At 41.8% G+C, this 19611-nt stretch overlaps 4 protein-coding genes and 2 long non-coding RNA genes across 10 annotated transcripts in view; 4 read left to right on the top strand and 2 right to left on the bottom strand.

Moving 5' to 3' along the window:
- Positions 1–34: 34 nt before the first annotated feature.
- LOC144469682 (bis(5'-adenosyl)-triphosphatase enpp4) lies at positions 35–3527 on the top strand. Of its 4 annotated transcripts, none has more exons than XM_078180209.1 (9): positions 35–176; positions 251–497; positions 566–664; positions 743–1106; positions 1175–1384; positions 1460–1714; positions 1786–1882; positions 2650–2718; positions 2859–3527. In XM_078180209.1, exons 1-9 carry the CDS (start codon positions 64–66, stop codon positions 2950–2952), a joined length of 1548 nt encoding a protein of 515 aa, XP_078036335.1. In that variant the 5' UTR covers positions 35–63; the 3' UTR covers positions 2953–3527. The 4 variants fall into 4 exon arrangements, with proteins under 4 accessions (XP_078036335.1, XP_078036334.1, XP_078036336.1 ...); XM_078180208.1 differs by having other exon boundaries at positions 2647–2718; XM_078180210.1 differs by having other exon boundaries at positions 2647–2714; positions 2859–3525.
- LOC144469694 (uncharacterized) lies at positions 2414–6736 on the bottom strand. Its single transcript, XR_013494030.1, has 2 exons — positions 5746–6736; positions 2414–5549 (listed from the first exon to the last, which is right to left on the bottom strand). It is a non-coding gene; the product is annotated as an uncharacterized LOC144469694 (long non-coding RNA).
- LOC144469685 (venom serine protease Bi-VSP) lies at positions 4995–8464 on the top strand. The gene is made up of 7 exons (XM_078180214.1): positions 4995–5154; positions 5355–5437; positions 6733–7029; positions 7181–7480; positions 7546–7647; positions 7765–7916; positions 7990–8464. The coding sequence occupies exons 2-7, from the start codon at positions 5371–5373 to the stop codon at positions 8143–8145; spliced, it is 1074 nt and encodes a 357-aa protein (XP_078036340.1). The 5' UTR covers positions 4995–5154; positions 5355–5370; the 3' UTR covers positions 8146–8464.
- A 261-nt stretch (positions 8465–8725) lies between these two features.
- On the top strand, positions 8726–12079 carry Nurf-38 (Inorganic pyrophosphatase Nurf-38). 2 transcript variants are annotated; one of them, XM_078180217.1, is made up of 8 exons: positions 8726–8954; positions 9714–9949; positions 10328–10414; positions 10488–10551; positions 10620–10682; positions 10931–11144; positions 11252–11361; positions 11547–12079. In XM_078180217.1, the coding sequence occupies exons 1-8, from the start codon at positions 8762–8764 to the stop codon at positions 11576–11578; spliced, it is 999 nt and encodes a 332-aa protein (XP_078036343.1). In that variant the 5' UTR covers positions 8726–8761; the 3' UTR covers positions 11579–12079. The 2 variants fall into 2 exon arrangements, with proteins under 2 accessions (XP_078036343.1, XP_078036342.1); XM_078180216.1 differs by having other exon boundaries at positions 11421–12079.
- On the bottom strand, positions 11688–14094 carry LOC144469695 (uncharacterized). The gene is made up of 2 exons (XR_013494031.1): positions 13276–14094; positions 11688–13194 (listed from the first exon to the last, which is right to left on the bottom strand). It is a non-coding gene; the product is annotated as an uncharacterized LOC144469695 (long non-coding RNA).
- Positions 14095–14652: 558 nt separating this feature from the next.
- The window catches only part of Cow (Proteoglycan Cow), a 148701-nt gene continuing 143742 nt past the window's right edge, over positions 14653–19611 (top strand). The window contains exon 1 of the mRNA XM_078180212.1: positions 14653–15179. Coding sequence (XP_078036338.1) covers positions 15078–15179 — 102 coding nt within the window. The 5' untranslated portion in view covers positions 14653–15077. The remainder of the gene's footprint in view (positions 15180–19611) is intronic.

Here is a 19611-nt window from a genome sequence, read left to right as displayed (position 1 = left end):
TCTTTAAACGGAGCAACTTTGTTCTTCGTCGGACAACGAACGTATTAGACGACAATTGACATCATGAATACTGTAGTGACATTTATCTCAATATTTATTGTTTTGCTCAATGCCAGATATGGATTGTTGATATCACAACATCCGAAACTTTTGGTGGTATCTTACGATGCCTTCAGGTAAGTTCGTTAAACTCTTTCATCATGAAATAGTTACCAATGTTTCATAATAATCTCTTTTCTTTTGTTTATAGACATGACTACTTCAATAGGAACCTGACACCTTTCATGAATAAATTGAAACATGAAAGCACCTACGCAGATTATATAATGAACATTTTTGTCACAAAGACTTTTCCCAATCATCACAGCATGGCCACAGGATTATATGCTGAAACACATGGTGTAGTAGACAGTGTGTTTTACGACTCTGCTACAGGGAACATTACTAAATATTCTTACAATTTATATCATTATAACAACAAAGTGCTTCCTATATGGGTATGTAAGAATAATCAAAATATTACCTTTATTTTCTGTAGAAAATTATACTATGTTGTTGTTGATAGACTGTTAACGAGAAAGCAGGAGCACAAAGGAGAAGTGGGACAATGATGTGGCCTGGTGGAATTTATGAATATCAAGGAATTTTACCCACATTTGCACATGTATATTTTTTAAAATTATCTTTTAAATAACTTATCACTTTGGCTGAAAATATTTTGTAATCTCCTGTATCTATTTAGAATTTCAACGAGAGTACACCTTGGGAAGAAAGAATAGACACCTTGTTATCATGGTTCACCCATCCCAAAAATCCAATAAACTTTGGTATATTGTATATCGAAGAACCAGATTTCCATGGTCATATCTATGGGATAAATGGTCCCGTGTTTGACAACATTCTGAGGAAATTAGACAACATAACAAAGTATTTGCACTATAAAATAGAACAACACGGCTTGCATGATTTAAATGTTGTTCATTTAAGCGACCATGGTATGGCAGCTGTTAAATTGGATAGGATAATAGATCTAACAAAATATATAAACAGTTCTGACTATAAATTCGTGGGTACTTCACCGGGTTTACACATTTTCCCTAATCCTGGTACGTTGATTATATCTGTTGAACATTGCTTTAATCGACCTTGATAACAAAATAATTTTGTCTCTCAGGTAAAGAAGATGCTATTTATCAAGCATTGAAACAAGCAGCAGAAAAAACAATGACGTTCAAGGTCTATAAAAGGGAAGAGATTCCTCAGAAATACCATTACGGAAACAATACGCGTGTTGGTCCGATTTTTGTTATTGCGGAAGTGGGATATGCCTTCCAGAATCTACTCGAAACCATAGAATATTATAAGAAAACATACAATATTACAGGTAACCAGAAGGAGACGATACGTAACTCCGAATTATTAATACGTATATTATCGTATATGCAATGTTTATTTATAGTAAACAGTGAGTCAGAATTTGGTTTGCACGGCTATGACAACGCGGCGCAAGAAATGCATCCGTTCTTCTTCGCGAAGGGTCCTGCATTTATACCTAAGTGCAAACTGGAACCTTTTAACAATATAGATCTATTCCCACTATTTTGTAAGATACTTGATGTAGAGTGTCCTGCAGTAAATGGTACTTTATCACATGTAACTAAGTGCCTTAAGAAGCATCAAGAGGATGTTACAGTAATTGCTTACAGGATGATAAGTGAGTAACAACCACAATAATTTTTGTTATTAGCTTAACCGTTTATATTCATTCTATTATTGTTAATTAAGCCATAGCTACTACTATCTCGATGACATTAGTGGGGATCATAGCAGCGATAGTAATGTTTTATATAAAGAAACGCCGATTGGGTGCAAGGAGTTACGGGTAAGTATGCACTTGAAATTAACTATTATCGTGTCTCTAATCAACGGCGTAAAATAAAAAAACATTAATTACTTTCGATCAAAATAGTATTGATCTTTTAAAAACGATTTTTTAGAGACAGTGCACTAATATAATATGGTGTTTTAATTTTTCAGGACATATTATCCAGTGGTTGGATAATATGTGAATAATAACAGGCTGTAGATGAAATCTATATACATATTTCGTATTACACATATGATAGTTAAATCGAATGGATTCAAAAACGAATTTTAAAAAAAGCTGATATAATATGAAATAGCATAACTACCAAAGAATAAATAAAGGCAATTTCGATTTCATTTCCAACAGATACAATCTTATTTCTCCAGACTACAAGATAGCAATATATTCAATAATTGTTTTTTAAATAACCATTAAGTTCTGTACTAACACACCAATCGTAATAATCAAAGATAAACTTTTAAGACTCTTACAGTAGTGTATACCGATTTTATGCTAATTTTGATTAGGAAGTTTTTGATAGACGGCTAAGTGAAATATACAGACACGTTCTGAATCAATCAATATACATTGAACTACGAGTAATATCTTTTACCTAGAAATATAACAATAAAGAAATTTCTCATTTATATGGCAAAAAGTATTTTAAAAAGGGTCCTTTATAGCCTACACTTTCCTGTGGCATTTCTTAAACGTGTTCCTTCTTAAGACTGTTAGCCCAAAAAAAAAGAAAAAAGAAATAACAAGACCTTTTGTTTTAGAAGAATACTGGAAGATTTGGAAGCACAGTACCATTGGGATGAAAGATACGATAATCAAAATCCTACTTGCAAGTAAATTTACAATAAATTTGTTCTCAAACTTTTACTTTCCGCTTGATATTTTCTACGGGAGGGCTCGCTTTCTTTGCGCGTGGAAATCAAATTCCATTTTGGATTCCGAGTATTAATGATTTTTTTATTTTTCTTTACAGATTAAACCATTTCCAAGATTTATTCATTATTTCATGTCACACGAAAAGTAGAGGGAGTGTTAAGTATAGGAAATCCCTTTTTCACTGTAGATGACGCATGCGTCATGCGTTTCACGGGCATACGTGACGCCTTTAAACACATATAAATGAGAAAGAGATAAAAGTAATTTCTGTGATAATGAAAGTGCATAGATAGCCTCAATGAACTTCTGAATCCTGTGTACTTAGAATATACATATATGCAATCGTATTATACTGCACTATAGGAAGCGCAAGTTTTTAACAATTTCCATCGATATACTTTCAACGAGCTACTATTTCACTCAAGTATTATAATACTCGTTGATGAATTATGGGTGTTCATGCATGTCCACACTTCTATCCACCAGAACACAATTGTACAAACATCCACGGTTCATCAGATATATCGAAAGTATTCTCTGTTAATATCGGCGGAACCATTAAGACGCTATTCTAGAATTAATGCTCGTGGTGAAATCCACACCACTGACGAAATAAGAGAATCAGTGTGCACAGTATTACTCGAAACTATAGATTGTAAAATAGCTCGGTATGTACATTGCCAGGGGAACACCTTATAGAATTCTAGACCAATCAAATTTATCATTAACTCAACAACGATTGTAAAATATTCGTATGTAAATATAATCAGATGTAAATAAATTACTATTACAGCAAGTCCAACCAACGTTTCCTGAATACTATTTTTATCATTTCTAAAATCATATAAGTATGGTAACGTTGGTTTAAGAAGATTCATAAAATCTCGGACAGCTAAACGACCATCTGACAGTTAATTCGAAGAGAGTCGATTATTTAATCGAAGATATACAAAAAAATGCGCGCATCGGGCGACGTCGAATTATGCAGTCATTTAAATAGGTTTGCACCTATTATCGCTCTGTCGGCGTACAGATTCCATCTTCCGCATATCAGTATCACAATGAGACTCGCGGGCGAACAAACCGCTAATGAATTTTGCAAAGCAATCAATCATCATGAATGAAGAAGAACTATCATTTACTGTACGTTCTTACGTCGAACTTGCGATAATAATTCTAGATGATTGAACATTAGCGACGATAACTGCGAATGCGCATTTATGTAATTCTTCGGATCGGCACACGACAGTCTGAAAACATATGAACAAATAGAAACAAGCTGAACAATCTAAAAGCTCGAAAGAAAAGTATCCTGTAAAGCATTTTCTTATTTTTAATTTTTTTTTCTAGCTCATTTAGAAGGTCAATGTATTACCATTTTTTTTTTGTCCAGATGATCCATTATGTCGCGTTCTCTCCTCGCTGTACCGTAACATCTCAAAATTCAACGGGCTGCAAAATTAGCTACGCGACAGTTTACACAATACCGAGAAATATTTAATGATTGACCCGACCTTGGACGAGATGATGGGAACCCCCAGACGTGTATGGGAAATACCGAAAAACTCGTGAATCCGATTGCCCTGAATTCATAGGAAGCCGCTGTACTAATTTTTCATGGTTTCATTGTCGTGACTCACCGAACAGAACACGTCCCGTCACGCGTTGATGTCTCCATGAATTTTGTCGCGTGTACGCGCCATGTTTGCGCAAAGGACGATCAATCAATGATCTTTTACAACAAGCTCGTACAAATCGTTTGCAGTTTGTAAACGACAATATGTTCACGAGAAGAAATTTAAAAACTACGAGAATCTACACGATTTCCTAGATTTACGATAGTTTAGCCGCAAATTGCAGGAAATTTGTAGCATTGACGGCAGCAAAAAAACATCAATCAGATATCCTAGTCTTTTAATCCGGAAACAATTAATGCAAATGTGCTGCATACCTTGACAATTCTTTCTCGTATTTTTGCGAAGACGTTTGCGCTTGTATGTGCCAATTGCAGGAACGAAGATACAATAAAGAGTTCAGTATTGTGGTCTAATCGGCAGCTGGGGCTACGTAAAGATCACTGTGTCAAAGTCGCGAAAAAAATAGAAATCGTTCGACAGTTGATGCTGATTACACATTACGTATCGACACTGGCAATGCCGTTTGCTACTGATGCATGGTAATTACAATTAGCGCGCGTGCGTCACAGAAGTTACTCCCCAGAGTTTGTAATATTTTCTCAAAACTAAGTACCGTTGATGCGCAACTGTCAGTTGGTCGCCGAACGCGCCCGGAGAAGGTTCGTGAAAGTTAAGTTGATAGTTCTCAGACAGTTATACGCGCGAAGATCGACGGACCAATCGATCGATCGGGCTTCCGAATATCAGTGACCCATAGTAAGTAACACGGGATTAGTAGTTCTCAGTGATAATTAATTAAATTAATATAGGCAAAGCTCCGAGTCCCTATGTCGCGTTGGCTTTCTAAGCAACTTGTTGAAATATTAAAAAACGATAGTTGAATACAATTAATAATCTCGCGTTGCATCGATATAATTTGTTGATGCGCTCGTATTCACGGTTTTTCTCTGTTTCAGAATAGAGTGATCCACGATGCTATCCAGGTGTCTGGTGTTAATTGGTCTGCTGCATCCGTTGGTTCTCGTGATCTCCGCTCAAGGTTTGTGTTTCAAATCATTTGTTCGCCCTTCGAATACCTAAGCAGTCCGTCATGTAACCTTCGTGCACCTTCCTACCGGAAAATACAGGTCGTTTCCCAGCAATTCACTGAACTGTAACAGAAAAATCCGAGTTAGTGGATTGCCAATTCTTTTCGCGCCAGCAGAATAGCGCGGGGAATCCACGATGTGTAAATAGTAGAAGTAATCAATATTTTCTTACATAGCCGGTTCTTTGAGATGAGATAATAATACGTGATCTAACACCGTTACGCAACACGCCGACTTAAATGTTGAAAAAGAGCATTACCGTTCGAAGAAAGTTTTTAACCGTGAAAGAGAAGGTGAGATTTGGCTGGAAGGTGGATTTGACGAAGTGCATTGCAGCTTTCAAGGTTTCGGTAACACGCCGTTGGCTCATTCTTTGTCGTTAAAACGCCTTAAGCTAATAATTCGTTCATCCGGGTTTTTACCTGGAAGTAGCTTTACCTTGAACTACTCTGACGTAGGGCCGTCCGAATAAGACCAAGGTCTGGACCTCCGTATCGGCAGACTGAATGTTCCCGTTAATATGACTAATGTCAGAGGTCGATTGGTGTTAATGAGTGTGTAGCAAGCGTCGCGATAACACGCGTGATTCTTACAATTCGAGTTGGGGAAATTTGGATCAATCATTAAACTCTTATAGCAAGATTGAACGAGTTGTCAACTATGTGGGAACATGTAATATTTTTCGTAGATTCGACAGGATAAAAATAATTAACAATACAGCAGATCTCGTAGTCACGTAACTAAAAATCGTTGCGTCATTGTATTTGATAAAATCCTTTCTTGCAGATCTTCTTTGTAGATCTCTACTACATTGTAGTTTACTTGGATAATTTTAAAATACCTAAACACTACAAATTATGCTCCTAATAACTGGCGCATGATTGATCGTATCGATTACTAATCTGAAATTGGATTCGCAACTTAATCTTCAGCTTTTGCTCGCGCAATTACGTAATCCATAAATATATTTCCCGTAACGAGCGTTTCTGGGAAACGAGTCAATGTCTAGAATAAGTGGAATCTGTTTACCGTTTCCGACCTGAGCCTATCATTATGGTGAAATTATTCGTAACATTGAATATTCATTGATCATTATTTACAAAATGTCGTAAAACTTCGGGTTTCTCAGGAAATGATTCATTTCGTTTGTGAATAGATTCTACCAAGTTTTGATATAGTTAAATAAATTGAAAGAATCTCTGTAAATAATGATACGTAAGCTCAAGTTAAATGTCTCTTTTGAAAGGTCTCGGCGTGGGACAGCAATGCAACACCCCGAGTAACGAGCCGGGCCAGTGCATCGGGATCAGAAGTTGCCAGCCTCTGTTGAACTTGCTGCAGCAGCAAGGCGCCGCAGCCGGCGATTATCTGAGACAGTCGCTCTGCTTTAATGACAACGGTAACCCGATCGTCTGTTGCCCCTACAATCCTAGAGACGGCAAGGAAGTTCCGCCGAACCCTTATGGCCCGTTACTACCACCAAACTGCGGTTACAGCAACACCAGTCACACTAGAGTCGTCGGTGGCATCCCTGCACAACTTGGTAAGCTTATTCTCTATGAAAGAATCAATCCATCAATCTGTAAAATTAATTAGAACGTCATTAAAATTTACTCAGGCTAAACCCTTAATTTTTTTTCGATTAGCTAGGTAATAGTTTTCTAAAGAGCTAATTAATAATCGTTTATGTCTAGGTGCCTGGCCATGGATCGCAGCTTTAGGTTTTCGCAACTCTCGCAACCCTGGACAGCCCTTATGGCGTTGCGGAGGATCTTTGATATCCTCCAGACACGTTCTGACTGCAGCCCACTGTGCAGTAAGGTCGGAGCTCTACATAGTTCGTATCGGAGACTTAAATCTAGAACGAGAGGATGATGGAGCGCATCCGGTCGAAATCGAGATCGAGAAGAAGATCATACACCCTGGCTACAGCACCTCTGGATTCGTCAACGACATAGCTGTTCTCAGACTGGCGGCAGAAGTACCAATCTCCAGTAAGTTCTTCGTTGTTGTATCAACTCACCTTTGTTCATGCTTAACATGATCTTTGGTTTCTCAGGTTACGTATATCCCATTTGTCTTCCGGTGGAGGAGCCCTTAAGGAGCAGCGATTTCCACCGCAAGTATCCCTTCATTGCAGGATGGGGCGCGGTCTCAACCAGTTAGTATTGCTCGTTAACGCTCTAAGTACCCCGTAATAGTAAAGAATAGAGATACAAGTCTTTATGATACTCCGGTATTGAAATGAATTAAATTAATATGTTTTCTGCTTTTACAGAGGGGCCGTCTTCGCAGGATCTTCTGGAGGTGCAGCTACCAGTAGTCAACAACGAAGACTGTCAACAGGCCTATTCTAAGTTCACGAATGCCATTATCGACAACCGTGTGCTCTGTGCTGGATATCTTCAGGGTGGTAAAGACGCCTGCCAGGTAGGGAAGACGTTTGTAAATTAAGTCTGGATTTCATTAAAATCAACTTTAATGGGAAATGGATTTTTACCAGGGTGACAGCGGAGGACCACTGATGTTACCGAAACAATTCACCTTCTACCAAATTGGCGTCGTTTCTTACGGCTATAAGTGCGCCGAGGCAGGGTATCCTGGTGTCTACGCTAGGGTCACAGAGTTCCTCGACTTCATCATTTCCGCCCTACAATAATTCTCAGACACTCAAAGTCTACAGAGATATTTTGAATGGCAAACGAAGCAATTATTATGTGACGAAAGTTTACACTTACGCGACTTTGTTGTTAACTGATACAACATAATGCTCTTAAAAAGTGAAGAGAACTGGATCATATTCCTGTATTCTAACTAGTTAGCTGTAACATTGTTGATTTTTTATTTGAGATTGACGACCAGCGAGGATCAATTAATACAAATAAATTAATGATTAAGTATTTGATACAAAACTACTAACTTTGTTGTTTTATTATTACAACCTAAAAGAAGGATTAAATAGAAGTTGTAATCGATAATTGATGAACAATAGTATTATTTGCTTAAATCGACCACAATCCCTTCCAGTGAATTCTGTACAATCACAATCATCAATTAACCAATAAAATTGGACGTATAATTTTATAATAGTTCTATTTCAATAAGATTCAATTAATAAATCGCGGTACGTTTGTGTCATCGTTGTACATGTGAACGAGACATGAACATTTATTTGTGAACGTTATCGCTACCGATAACTGGGCATAGGAAACTTTTATCTTTTCGCGCGCTAACGAGCATGTTAGTGCGCATGCTCAACGTCAGATTCGGTTAGGATGTCGCTGATACCACTGCGCGTGTTACGTTGTCAAGGTTTAAATAAGTTGACTGTGCCGCTCAGATTGGTAGCTTCCGGCAGTTTCGTTAGATCGCGGTCCTGTTCAGTGTTTAAGAATTTCTACAGAAGCATGTCGTACACGACGGTCGAACGGGGTGCTTTGAACAGCACTGATTACAGGCTTTATTTTAGTGAGTAGACAATGATATAACCTAACCTTCACCTCCGACGACCTCGTGCAAGCAGATTTCATCGTTGGTCGTCTTCCTCTATTTTTGTTCTACATCTATTCATCGAATTGTCCGCGTGATTATTGCATATTCACTTGTCCGAAAGTGATCTTAGTTTCTCCTTTACACGCTTCAATCATATTATATTTATTTTTTTGCATAACAGCTAGCCGTGTCCTCTCTCCATTTTGCATACCGGAAACTTTTTCCCGCTGAATCTCTCTCGTTCTAACAAAAAGTATTCGAACGTTATAGACTTCTCTCTGTCTCTTTTCTGTTCACGTGTTTCACGTGGAGTTAGCATCGCATAATGTCAGCTTGGCATTTGATCTCGGTGAAAGTAAAGTTGAGAATTTATCGATCCGAGTTTCGAACTGAATCGATTACGTTCACGCTTGCGATTCGAAAGAATTACGCTGTATGCTTTCAGATTTATAATAGAAATTCTTTATAGAATCCAATTTTAAATAATTATACATAACCGAAAAGTAAAATTGAATCGTAAAAATTCAATTTTAATGAAGGCAGTTGAAGGTTTTAGATGCGACAAAAGAATGTCTTCCTATTCTGTTTCCCTTTAATTTGAATGTTCAGGTGTTCTATAAATTCAAATACCTTTTATCTAGAAAAATTGTGGTAAAAGATATAAAGCGTTTTTTTAAATATTTTATTTTTGTAGACAGAAGAACTGATTTGGTATAACTCTTTTATGTATTATAGGAAATGAATTGGGACCAATTTCACCTATGCATGACATTCCACTTTATGCTGATGAAGCCAATAAAATAGTTAACGTAATAGTTGAGATTCCAAGATGGACGAATGCAAAGATGGAGATCAATTTAAAGGAAACCTTGAATCCCATTAAACAGGACATTAAGAAAGGAAAATTAAGATATGTTGCCAATTGCTTCCCACATCATGGTTATATATGGAATTACGGTGCCTTACCACAGGTATAAAAATAATTGCTTCAATAGATCACTGATATAATGTCTATTGTTCTAATATTTTTGTTTATCACACAATGCTGACCAAACAGCCTATCTCATAATGATATCATTCAATATAAAGAACAATATCAGTTCCATTGTTGGAATTCATGGAATATCATGAACAATTTTATGACCGAGTATATGTGTAAATAAATACTGATATGCTTTATCCTGATTGAAATTCTGTGAACAATGCCTTATCATACCTATTGTAAAGTTTTAATCTTAGTTCAAGGGCACTCTACTTCTTAGACACATGAATTTCAAACTATATTTACTATTGCAATTGTTATACAGGTTGAGATGGCTTCATAACTAATTTGAATTCTTTTTCAACAGACATGGGAAAACCCAGAAGTATTGGATGAAGCTACTGGTTACAAAGGAGATAATGATCCTATTGATGTCCTTGAAATTGGATACAGGGTATGAACGCATTATTACCATAATTTCCTTAGTTATTTCTAGATTTATATGTAACTAAAAATTTTTCTACTAGGTTGCCAAAAGGGGTGAAGTTGTGAAAGCAAAGATTCTTGGTGCTGTTGCCCTTATCGACGAAGGTGTGTATCAAAAATAAATTCTTTGCATTAATAAAATTTCTTCTAACATTAATTGTTAATGGTTCTAGGCGAAACTGATTGGAAAATCATAGTTATCGATATTAACGATCCTTTGGCCGAACAGATGAATGGTAAGAGTTGTACTGAAAGTATATGCTGTCATAAAACGCGTTATGTAATTGTCTGCACGAACTGTTGAACCCAAAAAGTCAATTATTAAATATATCGCTGCCGTATGCATATATGACGGCATTACTCAATCAACTTCCGCGCACTGATAACAGCGTAATCACGTTTATGACATAGTAGATGACTCATACAATTTCTAATTCTCCTTACGTAGACAAACATACTGTACATGTAAGTTATGTTCTTGTAGATGTATCTGACATTGAGAAACATTACCCTGGCTTGATGAAAGCAACAATCGAGTGGTTCAAGATTTACAAAATTCCGGATGGTAAACCAGAGAATCAGTTTGCATTTAACGGCGAGGCAAAGCCGAGGGACTTTGCGTTACACATAGTGGAAGAGGTGCATCAACACTGGCAGAATCTCATCAAACGGGAAACACCTGCAGGAGGAATCGCATGGTTAGCAAGTTTGCATTATAATAATTTGTTAAAATAATATTTAAAAATATTTGCTAAAAATAGGTTAGCGTAACCGTACATAGTTCTGTACAATGAATTTTTTTCAGTACAAATTTAACAGTCGCGGACAGTTCGTTTAAAGTCAACGTGGAAACTGCCGAAGAAATATTGGAGAAAGCTCCAGAACCACGAGACCCTCAAGCCGTGGAACCGATCGGTGAGTTCGAAATTTAGTTATTTTAATTGTATACTATACATGCTTTTATTTGGTTGCAGTTAATAAAAGTTACTTCATTCCGGCAATACGCAACAAATTATAATCTCGTTCTAAGATTTTAACTGATAACGAGTGGCTACTTTAACCTGTGTACGTAACTTGAAAACGTTAATATTTGATTTCAGTTGATAAATGGCATTACGTACATCTTAAGTGAGAATAGCAGAAGATATGTCTTGCATCGATACATCTTTAGATGCCCGCGCATACTCGTATGTTGTGCTAGTACGTAACGCATTGCCTCGTTTATTATTTTCACGAGGTGGTTCATTCTAAAGTTTTGATACACCTACGTTAGTTCTAAATAATATTTAAACTGCACTGCGTGCACTCTGAACACCAGAATAAGGGGCGCTCAAATATACACGGTAGAACATGACAGCTTGGTTGTACGTTTAGTTTATTATTTATTTTATTGTAGTACTATTGGATCGGTCTACATATACAAAGCTTCTATCTAAGTTTATTTAACAGTTTATTTTTTGGGGGGGTGCAAGGAGAGTTAATATACTCTTATCATAGTTTGTAATATGCTTCTACCGTAAGCATCGAAGAGAGTGATATTATGGTACTACAGAATCTTTAGTTCTTAGAAGAACCTTTAGTTGATACACTGCAGAATTATGTAATGCAAATAAATCGTTTCGATTGTAAAGAACGAAGATTCTATTGTGGTCCTAAGATGTTCCTTTCCGAGTGTGACGAAATAAACACAATTGTCTTCGCAGTTACTTGTAAACTGTACTGGTATTATTTTTGTTGAAAGTCGATGATATATGCTCATACTTCTGAAATGTGTAAATTGGGGGAATAGCGAGCATGGGTTGCTAAAGGTTACCTTAACTCCAAAGAGGAGATCGTTTATAGTTCGTGATCCCGTCGAAGGTGCGTGTTTAGCTACCACATTCCGCAGGAAGCGGTCTCCGAGGAGACATTCGTGTCTGTTTGCTAGTGTGCTTAAACATACTGGCAACGAGGCACATATATTTCGCTGTGTAACACACACATAGCCGAGGAGACGAATCGGTCCTTTGGCGCAATAAATTTCCAAGCGGGTCCGACTCGCGTGGGAAAAAGTGACTTCAAGTTAAAAAATTAAAAAATCGCTATAAACGTCGTTGTAACATAGCTCTTATTAAATAATCACACAACCATCCAAAAGTGTTGTTTATCAAGAAACAGTCATTTTTCGAGCTTGTATAATTTCCTGGTTAAATATTCATTCCAAAATTTGATTGTTTTTCAAAGAATCGTACCGAATAAAGGTTACTAACCGGGGATTTCGCTTTATCAGGCCATGGTTAACCAGTAGTTCCTCGGCGCAGCCATAGAAACCCGGCGAGAGGTAATATTTAACAAATATGAGGTAGCTAGCGCGTTGTCTCCGTGTTTCCCCCCATCCTCCTTTGTCTTTCCCGCGATGCGATCTATTTTGTGGAGGAAATGTCTGCGCGACGCTGTCTTCCTGGTTTCTACTCCCCCGGGAAGTGTCCGTGCACTTCCACCGAGGAAAATAGCTGTGGGCTAAGATACAGTGTAGGAGACGCGCGGCAAGAAAATAGTAAGACAAATTGCCGCGACAACTTTCCACTCGAAATACAGGCCTGCTTTTATGTCTCTAAGTATCTTCAAAGGAAGAACGAAAGTTAAAGGAATGGTGGAAAGCCCCTAGCCCCGCTTATGTCCCGCACCACTAAAGTCTTCACTCGTAACTTCCAAAAGTATAGGACACGTCCCGTGTAACCGTTATCACTCTGATCCCGTAGCCACCAACTATAACATTAAATTACCTTCGTGGCCCGATAATGGCAACGATCTCATTTCGTGGCTTCGCGTTTAAATTCTCAGTCTTACCGCACTTGGTCTGTCATCCCTTTTAAGACGTATGTCGTCATAGTGGTCCTATCGGAGTCACCTGTCTGTCCCCAAGGATATAATTTGAATATTTCGATCATTCGTACATGCCCCTCTTTTATCCCTCAACATTTTAAGAAGACTTTATGTGTAAAGAGTTAAGATTAGTCGATAAATTTCCACGTCATTTGCTGTCATATTTGACAAAGCTACCGCCGCCATTTTTTAAAATGGACAAATAAATCATGGCGTAGTCCGATGGAAACACTACGAGGTGCTCGTTAACGTCAAAATTCGTCCCCGTGATTGTTTATAACATTCGACGCGACACGACTGTCCGGTTAGAACAAAAGAAAGGCGAGATTCATTTTCACGTAGGGTCATTTATCAAGTAGTCACTAATCCCCGACCGGGTCACAGTGGAAAAAGGTTTCCTCTTACGGCGTAATATCCCGCGGAATTCCACGAATTCTTTTTAGCCATTATCAAGAATCTGCTGTCGCGATCGAATTCCCTGCGGGCCCTAATTAATCGTGATCTGATTCGCTGTAATTAACGAGATTCGGTACGTGTCTTATCGTATCAATTCTCAGTAAATCAAAGAGGTATTCGACCAAAGCCGTCTACGGCAATTGCGCATTTAAAATATGTACATCGCATATTACGTATCGAGCAGCAGAAACGATTAGTTTGTATTCATTTAAAAAATGACAAGACAGCATTTATCAGTTCTTCACTTTTTTAGTATAAACAAGACGAGAATAATTACAAAACAGAATGTATGTACATGCAAGGAAACTTTCCGATCAAGAATTTGATTACCGATTATGAATGACACCTCGTGGTAAAAGTGCGAAACAATAGCGTTACGAGGTAGCCTCATCTAGCGTTCTAGTACGTAACTCGCTCAGGATCATTTGTCAGAGAGTCTCTAATCCGAGTCAGTCAAGAGTCAGGTATAAAAGAAGCAATGGGAAATGAATATGGAAAGAAAAGAAGAGAAAAGGAAAGAAAGAAAAGAAAAGAAAGAAAAGCTTGCCAGGTCGGTCGGCTTTCTGTGCTGGTATCCGGTGCGAGACTGGATTCCTTCTCTTCTCCGGCGTGCCCTCCTGCCGAATTCCCCGCGCCCGTTCTTCTCTCTCGGTCCTTGGCCGGCTGGCTCCTTTCTCTCTCCTCCTCGCTCTCTCACACCCTCATTGTCTCTCATTCTCTCCGATCTCTTTCCTTCGCGAAGCGACTGGCAACACCGGGTAGGCGAACCGAGGCAGGTGGAGGTATTGACTGGCGCAGCGTAGCACGCGTTCGCGCTCGCGCTCGCCTCAGCTCAGCTCAGCCTGCCTCGCTACCGGAGAGAGTCGTCGAAGGTAGACGTAACCCGTGGCGAAAGCAACAGAGAGAGAAGGGTAGTCCAGTTTATGTACCTGGCCTAGCGTCCCTCCCCATCATTCGCCGGAATCCGACCAATGAGCGGCCAGTTGCCTGTGGTAGTGCGGCGTCGCCTAACTCCGTTCGCGCACTCACAACTCGTTCGACCGTCGAGCTGAACGTTTCCGCTCTTTCGAGGAGAAGCTGCGCCGGCTAAGTTTACGTGCGCGCCTTTCGACGTGTACCCCGTCGCAGATATCGTCCTTACGTCCGTTCGGGTTGATTAGACGTGGCCGGTGTTTGTCGTGCACGTGTCGCTGTTCCGCGTTCCTTTCCCGGTTTCAGTTTCGGTTTCGTCGCTGTCTCGGTCTCGGTCTCGGTTCACGGTGCGTTCGTCGACGGCGCGTTCTCTGTCCCGCTCGACAGACGAATAAGCCATGCGATTTTCGTGGGTGTTCGTGGCCACGGTGTTCCTCGTTCTCTTCACCGGGGCCAAGTGCAAGAGGAAGTTCGACGGTGATTTCGAGTTCGCCGAAGAGGTGAGTACCGTTCGCTATTATCAACGGTCTCACGATTCCCTATTTGCCGTTCGCGTTCCCTGCGCAATCGTGCCCGCGGGCTATAACAGAGAGCATTCGTTTGATCTTCTCGCTGACGAATCTGCAGCGATGGTTGATTTCGAAATGCACCGTGCACAATGGACGGTGAACAGCTTGTCAGCAGGATCGCGCGAATCGTTTCTACAGTTTGACGTCTCGCGTCGTTGTTTCCTTTTCCAGCAAGTACGCGGTGATCTCGATTTCCATTTCTTACGCAATCGTGACGGGTATTTAATCTCGTATTTGGTTCGTCGATCGCGGAGTAGCATTCTAGATGAAGGCAGGCCAGTTTCGAACGAAGACGTGGGAAAAAATCAAAGCGCCTTCGATTTTCGAATTGTTTCTCGATGACAGATCGAGCGCGTGTCGAATCGGCCATAGCTGTCAGGTTGGCGGGTAAAGCAGGCGGAGCCGATAGTTTTTCAAACGGAATCCAATCGAAATTCAACCGGTTTTACAAGGGTATTCCGATAAAACTGAAAGGTTGAATGCCTCCGTCACAAAGTTCCTCGATGAAAACGACACGGACCGTTTTTGATTTTATCGTTCGATCGTGTGTTTGATTGAGACCGTAATAGTATCTCGCGCGACATTCTACGCGTTTTCCCTCGTTTTTCGAGGGCGGGGCAGCATGCCGGCGTGCGAATAATTTCAGTTGATTTGTAGAACACGATGTTCATATTCCACTTTAATGTAAGTATGCCTGTCGAATGTACGGTTGTGATCGCGGTTGATTAGGTAGCTAGAGAAAGACAGGACGCTTTTACTTTCACGTAACTGGATCGCAGCCGCGTCCGATGCAACTTATCGATGCGATTGTTTATTTTCTTGCACGCCGACGATCGCGTGCTCGCTTTCTATGCGTTCGATACCCCTGCGCAATACCTGGTTAAACGCCACGATCGGAAACGATCGCGTGCGTGTTTCATGCGTGCTCTCGCCGTGTGACGCGCGCTGCGCTGCATCCTGTGGTGCATCCTGCGGTGCACCATATGCTTCCGCGGCGAACGATTCAATGTCACGAAGTTATTTGAACCTCGGCCGTTTATACGATGATCTTATTATGTTCATTGACCCCATTTCGAAAATGTTCCTTTAAATCTTTACGTTACTACTAGACTGCGGGTTTCTACGCATTTGCGAAATGAATGGATTCGGAAAGAGATGCACTACTCGATGATATTTCTAATTGTGCATAAATCAGGATTATACAGGAGTAGAATTTTCTAAATATGAAAGTTATTAATCTTTGTCATGGTAAATAGAAAATTCCTCCTCCAACTAGAAACTCGGGCGAAGTTTTAATTAACGCGGTCGAAGAAGATAGCAAAGATGATGAAAGTCTTTTAAAGGCAGGGAAAGCGCGACGGATGGACGGGTCCGCTCGGACCCCGGCGTCGCAGGCGAGGGCCACTCGTGGCAAGAGAATTTAGCAGGTGTATTTCCGTTTCCTCGTCGCAGCGACGGCCGGTAAATCGGAACAAAAGAGTGTGTTCGGGTCGTGTGTTCTCTCGGTAGTTAGCATTGTTTCCAAGATGCGGAAAGTCTTGGTCTTGATACACGGGCGGCACTCTAAATTCATGAAGCGGCGCTTTCAGCGGCAGCTGCCCCAATTTCGCGATTGCTGTAACGTCATAACTCCGCGCGTAGGTGCGCTACAGAACGGTGGCGGCCCAAGACTCTTGACCCTCTTATCTTTCTACGTTTCACGATTCTCCAGCCACCATCTTTTCCCGTCTTTTCTCCTTTTATTTGTGTGTACCTATTTGTGTGAAAATATGTATAAGCGAGCGCGAGCGTGTCCGCGACCGGGACGACCTTTTACGCCGTCCGGCGGTGGAGGGTCCGTTTTTTGCCGCTGTTATTGTTGAACCACTTACCAATAATGCGTCACTCGCTTTCACAATAATCGCGTCTTTCTCTCTCTCCCTCTCTCTTTCTCTCTTTTTATAGTTGCCTCGCTAGCTAGTCGCCGAGCTCGAATTGCTCGATTCCGCAATTTTCCCATCGCGAGAAACGCAATTCTCATTCGCGGGATTTCTGATGAAATTCCCACCCGCGCCGAGCCGCGCCGCGCCGCACCGGCCGAATAACTTTTCAAATCTTTATTCCCGGGAATTCTGTTCTCTGTTACACCCCCAGGGTAATTTGTTTCCGACGCACGTGTCCCTGTTGCGAGACACTCGGCGTTCGCCTTTCTTCCCCGTTTTCTTACCGTAGCCCGGCCGCCCTTTGACCGCCCGCGGTTTCTGCGAGAATCTGGCTCCGTAATTACTAGACTGCGAGTTTCATGCACTCTCCGATTCCGCGAGAACTCGGTTACAATTCTCGTTCCCTTCCGGGGAAGACAATTTTCCATCTGCTCGCCGCCGCCGCCGTCGCCGCCGCATCTTTGCGAATTCTCTATGAGGAACGTGAGTTCGCGCGCCTCGCGGATCCGGCGTGCTCGGAAACGGCCCGAAAGTTGCAGCGACGTTTTACACGGCCGGGATTTAAACGGGCGAATCCGTAATCGCTTCGGTCCCGCATCCGCGCGTCGGATCGAATATTCATGAGCCCGGGGAGCTACTTAATATAGTTAATTAAATTAGCAATTCCTTTTTGCGCGACCGGTTTCGAACCGTTCCCCCGGACTCTCTGGGTTTGCTCGCGGAGTCGCGAGAGGAAAACTCGCGGCCCGTCGTCGTTCGGCGCACAGCTTATCGATCGTCGAACAATTTTAAACGTCGCCGGGACACGGCTAGAGAATGACAGCGCCTTGGAAACGTGTCTCGAAATCGATCGCGCGCGACTAACCAAGGCGGACCGAAAACGGCAACTTTGCTCAACCGTGAACACACCTGCAGGTGGAATCCGCGCGCGCGACCACCCGAGTTACGACATCATTTATTTAGGATTACCAAAGCGAATCGATCGGACGCGATCCGGTTACCATTATCTTACATCTGAACGTCCCCGGAGGGCGGTGACCACCCTCTCTTCTTCTTCCGACCGCGGAAAAATCGCGAACCTCCGACGCGGTCCTCCGCAGCCTGCATACCCGGTGGCCCACGGAAATCTTTATCATTGTCTGCCGCGTGCCATTTTTTTTATCGAACTATTCCACCGTCGATATTTCTGTACTCTCGCCAACGGTTTTATAACCGTTGAAAGGTTACGCCGCGCGTTGATTCGCGATCGCCAGAGGAAAGGGTTATGCAGAAAAATCGGTGCAGGGCGGGTAGTATGCGTAATCGCGAGTCGGTCCTTGTGTACAGGTGTTCCATTATCCGGGTAAGTTAGCGGGCGGTAGGAGTCGACCTTTACGAGCGCGCGGCGAAACGACGTTCATTACGGCGAGGTTATTGCGGATCGCGGCGGTGCCACCGTTGTTTTGTAATTTCAATAATCGAGCCAGCAGCCTTGTGTGTCGCGAGCCACTCGGCTCGAATTGCGAGTTCGCGAGCGGTTTGCGGAATACGCACGCCGTCTCTTTCCTCTGTTTTCCGTCTCTTTTTCGTCTTCGCCTCTCCCCCCGCGCGCGCCCCGCCTCTACGGAGAAAATCGATTATCCCCGACGACGTAATGGAAAAGAATTCCCTATCGATCGCCGCCGGCTAACACTCTCCTTCTGTCTCTGCATGCGCTCGGCTCGGCTCGGTTCAGCTCGAAGCGGCGTGACCCAGTGCCGCGAAAGTAAACGAATGTACCTACGCTCCGCAACCCGGTCGGTCCTTCCGCGTGAGCCATTGTTAATTTTCTTCGCCTAAATTGCTAGTAGCTCGTCCGACCGCGGCGATTCCTCTCGTCGCCGCTTCTTCCGTCGGCTCGGCTCGGACGGAGTTAATTAAATCGCTATCGTACAGGTCTTGAACTCTTTTTGGTCTCCGGTTGGTCTTCCCTTGTCCCGTTGTTTATTAAACGCTGGGTTAATTTAATCGTCGTTAGACATAAGCGAAGTCTTAGATCGACTAAGATCTAGATACGAATGGTCCGATCCCCGGCGAGCTCAGAAAAGTAGGATTCAAAGCGCAACAGTCGAAATCCTCGAAGAGCAATGAAACGGTAATAGAGTCTTCCCGCAGCACTTTCAGCTCGGCCATTTGCTTTCGCGCTGAACGTTGCGGAAAGAAAGAAAGGAACGGGGAAGAAAGTTAATGGGTTCCCCGCTTAACGATCTCGCTAATTGATACGGCCCGCAAGTTTAGCACCCTCGGCGTCGATCTCCTTCCTCGCCGCGCCGAGTAGAGCCGAGTAGCGCCGCGTTGCGCCGCGCGCAGCGCGCAGCGCAGGTCCCGCGGCTGTATCGAGATCAAAGACAACCCATTTCCATAATTACGATTTACTGTTTCGCGAACTACGGCTCCGGGCCGAGGAACAACAACAACCGGAA

The sequence above is a fragment of the Augochlora pura genome, chromosome 5, assembly GCF_028453695.1.
Source record: "Augochlora pura isolate Apur16 chromosome 5, APUR_v2.2.1, whole genome shotgun sequence".
Classification (NCBI taxonomy): domain Eukaryota; kingdom Metazoa; phylum Arthropoda; class Insecta; order Hymenoptera; family Halictidae; genus Augochlora; species Augochlora pura.
The sequence above is the reverse complement of the archived record's forward strand: the minus strand, read 5'-3'. Positions and strand labels throughout refer to the sequence as shown.